Genomic DNA, 5,050 nt, shown 5'->3' on the forward strand with positions numbered 1-5,050 from the left:
TCTCTCTACAGTCTACATTTGCATAATTGCAGTAAGTAAAATTGTGATCAGTTGGGTGTAATTTTAATTAATGGGGAAAAATGGGTGCACCAAAAATGAGGTTAACAAGAGTGAAAATGGCGGATTCAGATCATTTGAGGAAGAAGTTTACTGGACCAATTTCAAGTCTTTGCGTTTCTTCCAATTTCTTTCCTCCGATTTTCACTCTCAACTTGTAATCTCTCTTTCTATCTTTATTTATTTGCCTTTTAATTTATTTATTTTATTTTATGTTTTGTTGTTGTTTGTTTCATCTTTTATTTTGCATTTGCATGTTAATTATGTTTTGTAATTAGTTTTTAGTTTTGGGAGAAAGGGTCTATGGGTTTGTTTGATTATATAAATCAATGTATTCCGTAGTTTTGAATTGGCATAATTCGACCTCTGAATTATGAAAAGATTTTGTCTTTAACATTATTTGTCTTTTAGGAGTGCATGTAGTAATTCCTCTAGTTTTATCAAATTATTATTTTCTCATACATATACTAGAAGAAATTATGGGAATTTTTCAAAAAGAAGAAATTATGGGAAATTTTAATGTATTGTTTTATACAATTATGAAAATACATGTATCATGTTGTACTAATGTTTTCCCATTGCCATTCTAATGAATGAGGTTCAGATTGCCATTCTAATGGCAGTGTTACAAGTCTCTTCTTTTATCGATTCGTTCGAGGGAAGGGGGTGGTTTGGGTTGAAACACTATGAGAAACTTTTAATTGTTAGAAGCTTTCAATATGTTTAGGCAACTACAACAAGATAATTGAACACATTGGGAATTTTATTGTAGCTATTGTTGGAGCTAGATTGGTTAGATTAGCTCCTTATTTTGATGTTCTTGATTTTTCGAAGCATAGGTGTTTAGATAACTTTTCCCAATTCATTTTCTTAAAATTTGGAGAGCTTGGAGTTCTTGCTATCTGGATTGTGGTATGACTCTTAACATTTTGTTTGGAAACTGGAAAGTGGTCATATATCGTAGGAATGGTAGTTTGTTTGTAAATCTGTGAAGAAAATCTTATGTGTTATGTCATTATCCATGAATATCATGATAATGTGAGTACGTCATTTTCTTCATAAACTTTCATTACCATCCATTACTACTTTGAGAGGGGAATCGAGTGGTAATGGAAAGTTATGATGAAAAACACATGTTTGGGGATAGAGTTTCATTACTATGCTAGTGAACATGAGCTTTTCTTACAAATTTATAATCAAATATATTATCTTTCCTGTGATTTTAAACTGTTTACTACAAGAGTCATTTAGGAATTTCTCGCGTGCAAAAAGTTCATTATGGCTGTTTAATTTTTAGAAGTGGGATATGTGATTTTATGGAGTATCAAGGTTGGATATAGTCGGTAACTCTATACATATACTACTGTACAAAATTTGAGCAGTAATGCCTTGTGGCCTGGGTTCATAACTTCATATGATTGTCAAGAATGGCCTTTGTGATATATTTTCTTGTATTAGACTTCAAATCTTTGATTTGCTTGAACATTTATTGGTGGCATTTGTTTGTTGCTGCACTGCACTTTTGAGAAGTGTGTACATGTCTCAATTTATTTGTAATCGGAGTTACATGCTTACTTACTCTGATTGTGTAATTACTGCACATTTCTCGATCGTTGATAATCAGTCATGTCGTGAGAAGCATGGGATTGAAATTTATAAATCAAAACATTTGTGGTTGAATTTCTGAAATCCGTTACCTTACTCTGACGTGGATTTTGAATGTCATGTCACTCATGTGTTCCTATGTATTACCAGATGATCCCGAAAGAATTTTCTGAAAACATGTGGAGTAAATTACCACAAATGGTGATCCTCAAAAGCCCTGGGGGTTCTACATGGGAGGTACAACTTGTGAGGGATAATAACAACACCCTTTTTTTCAAAGATGGATGGAAAGAGTTTTCAAAAGCTCATAATTTGAAAGAAAATGACTTGCTCATGTTCAAGTACACCCGTGATTCCTGCTTTAAGGTTTGGGTGTTGAGCGGAAGGAACTTGTGTGAGATAGCTGGTTCATATTTTGTCAAGAAATCTGCTGTTGAAAAAAATGATGTGGGTGAAAATTCTCAGGTAAAAAGAAAACATACAGCGGAGGGTTCTGCCAAGGCTACAGGAAATAGGGACAATTCAGAGCTTGAAGATTCAGACAATGAAAGAGCCTCAAGGAGGAATAATCGTAGACACTCTACTGTTGGTGGCTTAAGGAATGGCGGTGCTGAAGAAAAGAACATTAGCGATGACACACTAGATAGAGTTGCCCCGAGTGAAGCAGATAAAGCTAGAGCACTGCAACTGGCGACCCGAAATTTGACAATTGAAAGCTTCTATGTTGTCTTGAAAGCTGGTAGTGTTTCCCAGTATTATCGCTTGGTAAGCTTTCTCTGATAGCTCTTTTCGTTTCATGCCAAAATTGTTTATTTGAGCAAAAATGGCCTTTTATTATATCTCCATTGGTGTTAAGATATAAGAGATGATGAAAGCCTCATACCACCAGTTTACCTGAAAATACTGTCAAAGTATGCCTCAGTTAGGGATTACTTTGGTGGAATCCAAAATAGGCACATCACATTAGGGAAATCTGTCCAAATATGGGTTTTTAAGGCTATTTTCCTTGACAAATCATCAGTATCACTGTGCTTATTTTGTGTATCAGACTATCAGTCTTATAAAAGATTGCCTCTCTTTATTCTAGAAGAACAATGACTTAATCTCTAGGCAAGTGTCTATAATTTCTTTAATTAAATTAAGGTGAAACTACTCCATGTACTCTGGTACTTTGAGGTAATCCCCAATAAGTAACTATTCTCTTCCTCGTAAATTTGCTACTCAGCGTTGATTTTATATTGAAATGTGCCTAAAGTAAAATAGTCCGCCACAATGCCTACTTGTCGAATACTACTCAGGGGTCCATTAAATTTTTTTGATTAGTTTTAGGTTGTCATTGTAGTGAATATCCGATTTTGGATCTTCTTTTTTGTTATAATTGTGATGTGTTTAGAAACAAATATAAAGGCCCTTGCTGATTATATCTGCCTACTTAATCCTGATTCCGGATGCAGAGAATTCCTTCACCATGGTCAAGGAATTACCTTACTCGGAAACACCAAGATATGAAGCTCTGTACAAATGGCAAAGAGTGGACTGTGAGGTTTAATGCTGATGCTGAGCCACGGTATGGAGGCGGGGTTTTAATTTCTGGGTGGTCCAAGTTCGCTGTAGATAACTTGTTGCAAGAATTTGATGTCTGCGTGTTTAAACTGGTAAGCCAAAAGGATGAGCCAGTTGTCTTTGATGTCTCAATATATCGCGCTGTCCCAGAGGCAGCTCACCTCCCTTCTCATAAAAAACCTTAGGTTTAATGCTGACTACCGCTGTTGAAACTCAAGACAATCGGTCTGAGAGTAGATTAAGGTTTCCTTTTTTTATTTTTTTTTCTTTTTTAAATTTTGGTGTGATTATATCTTTTTATCCTGTAAATCGTTTTGGTGTTGCTTAGACAGCCTCTTAACCTGATCTAGCTTCCTTGACAACGAAAGGTATTTGCCATTATGCATCACAATTTTCATCATCATGCTGCATTATTGCATCTTTCTGGGGTAATTTGTAATTTATCTCAGAGAAGGCAAAGAAACACTTAATGCAAAGAGAAGGGTAAACAGAAGGTTATAAGTTGTTGTATTGCAGCATCTTAGTACCTACAGTAATTACTTGATATTGGTAGAACTGACCCAATCTAGACCCTTAACTGTACTCGAAATTGGATGATTCGTTTTTTACCTGAACCGAAATTTACTATATACCTGACCCTATAAGACATGACTATATGAGCCAATCTGCCCAACCAGAACAGCTTGTCATCCGTATCCAAAGTATCCAAACAACCCGATTGCCACTTCGTCGCATCACAATATACAAAGCTTTGATTATACGAGTAATGAACAAGTACTTGCTATTGTTGCTAAAACTCTGACAAATGAATGGATTGGGCTTGTAATTGAAGTATATTGGGCTTTTGGTCTCTCATATCTTAGTGTATATTCAATACAATGGAGCCCATTCTTAATTATACAATGTAATTTGATGATTAGCCTCCTACTGAAAGTATGGTACGCTTGAGTTCACGAAATCCGTGCAAGTTTGGAACGAGTAAATTGACCGTTTTAAGGCATATAGGATGGTTCCACTCACCCAATTGGACTCCCTGAGGGTATTAGGCACCGTGGTAAACATCTCGGCAATTTTTGTTTCCGGGCGAAAAAACGTCAAAAAATTCCAAAATTGAAGGCTATTATCCACGCTTTTTGAGGAATTTTTATGTTACGGGGCCCGGTGGCGAAAAGTTTTGAGACCCTAGGGGATTTATCTTAGGGTCATATAATGACGTTTGGAACCATATATGACCATTATATGATGTCAAAAATGTCCGTGGTAGCATTGAGTTCACGAAATCGATGCAAGTTTGGAATGGGTAAATTGACCATTTTAAGGCATATTGGATGGTTCCACCCACCGAATTGGACTCCCGGAGGGTAATAGGCATCATAGTAAACATCTCGGCAATTTTTATTTCGAGGCGAAAAGAGGTCAAAAAATTCCAAAATTGAAGACTATTATCTACGTTTTTTGAGGAATTTTTGATGTTACGGGGCCCAGTGGCGAAACGTCTTGAGACCCTAAGCGATACATCTTAGGTTCATATAATGACGTTTGGAACCATATAGGACCATTATATGTTGTCAAAAATATCCGTGCTAGGCTTGAGTTCACTAAATCGGTGCAAGTTTGGAACAGGTAAATTGACCATTTTAAGGCATATTGGATAGTTCCACCAACCCAATTGGACTCCTGGAGGGCATTAGGAACCATGGTGAACACCTCGGCAATTTTTATTTTCGGGCGAAAAAAGGTAAAAAAAATTCCAAAGTTGAAGGCTATTGTCCACGTTTTTTGAGGAATTTTTGATATACTGGGCCCGGTAGCGAAAAGTCTTAAG

The 5,050-nt window shown here is 36.2% G+C and overlaps 1 protein-coding gene across 1 annotated transcript; it reads left to right on the top strand.

Annotated features, from left to right (window-relative positions):
- Nucleotides 1-3,538, top strand: LOC145606082 (B3 domain-containing protein REM16-like). Its single transcript, XM_081662142.1, has 3 exons — nucleotides 1-214; nucleotides 1,813-2,427; nucleotides 3,117-3,538. The coding sequence occupies exons 1-3, from the start codon at nucleotides 71-73 to the stop codon at nucleotides 3,408-3,410; spliced, it is 1,053 nt and encodes a 350-aa protein (XP_081518268.1). The 5' UTR covers nucleotides 1-70; the 3' UTR covers nucleotides 3,411-3,538.
- The last annotated feature ends 1,512 nt before the right edge of the window (nucleotides 3,539-5,050 follow it).

The sequence above is a fragment of the Chenopodium album genome, chromosome 22, assembly GCF_948465745.1.
Source record: "Chenopodium album chromosome 22, dcCheAlbu1.1, whole genome shotgun sequence".
Taxonomy (NCBI): domain Eukaryota; kingdom Viridiplantae; phylum Streptophyta; class Magnoliopsida; order Caryophyllales; family Amaranthaceae; genus Chenopodium; species Chenopodium album.

Excerpts from the sequence above, each read along its gene's own strand:
- LOC145606082 (XM_081662142.1), top strand. The coding sequence starts at position 71 with ATGGGGAAAAATGGGTGCACCAAAAATGAGGTTAACAAGAGTGAAAAT. Across the intron at positions 215-1,812 it reads CCGATTTTCACTCTCAACTT|ATGATCCCGAAAGAATTTTC; the intron begins GTAATCTCTCTT and ends ATGTATTACCAG. Across the intron at positions 2,428-3,116 it reads TTTCCCAGTATTATCGCTTG|AGAATTCCTTCACCATGGTC; the intron begins GTAAGCTTTCTC and ends TTCCGGATGCAG.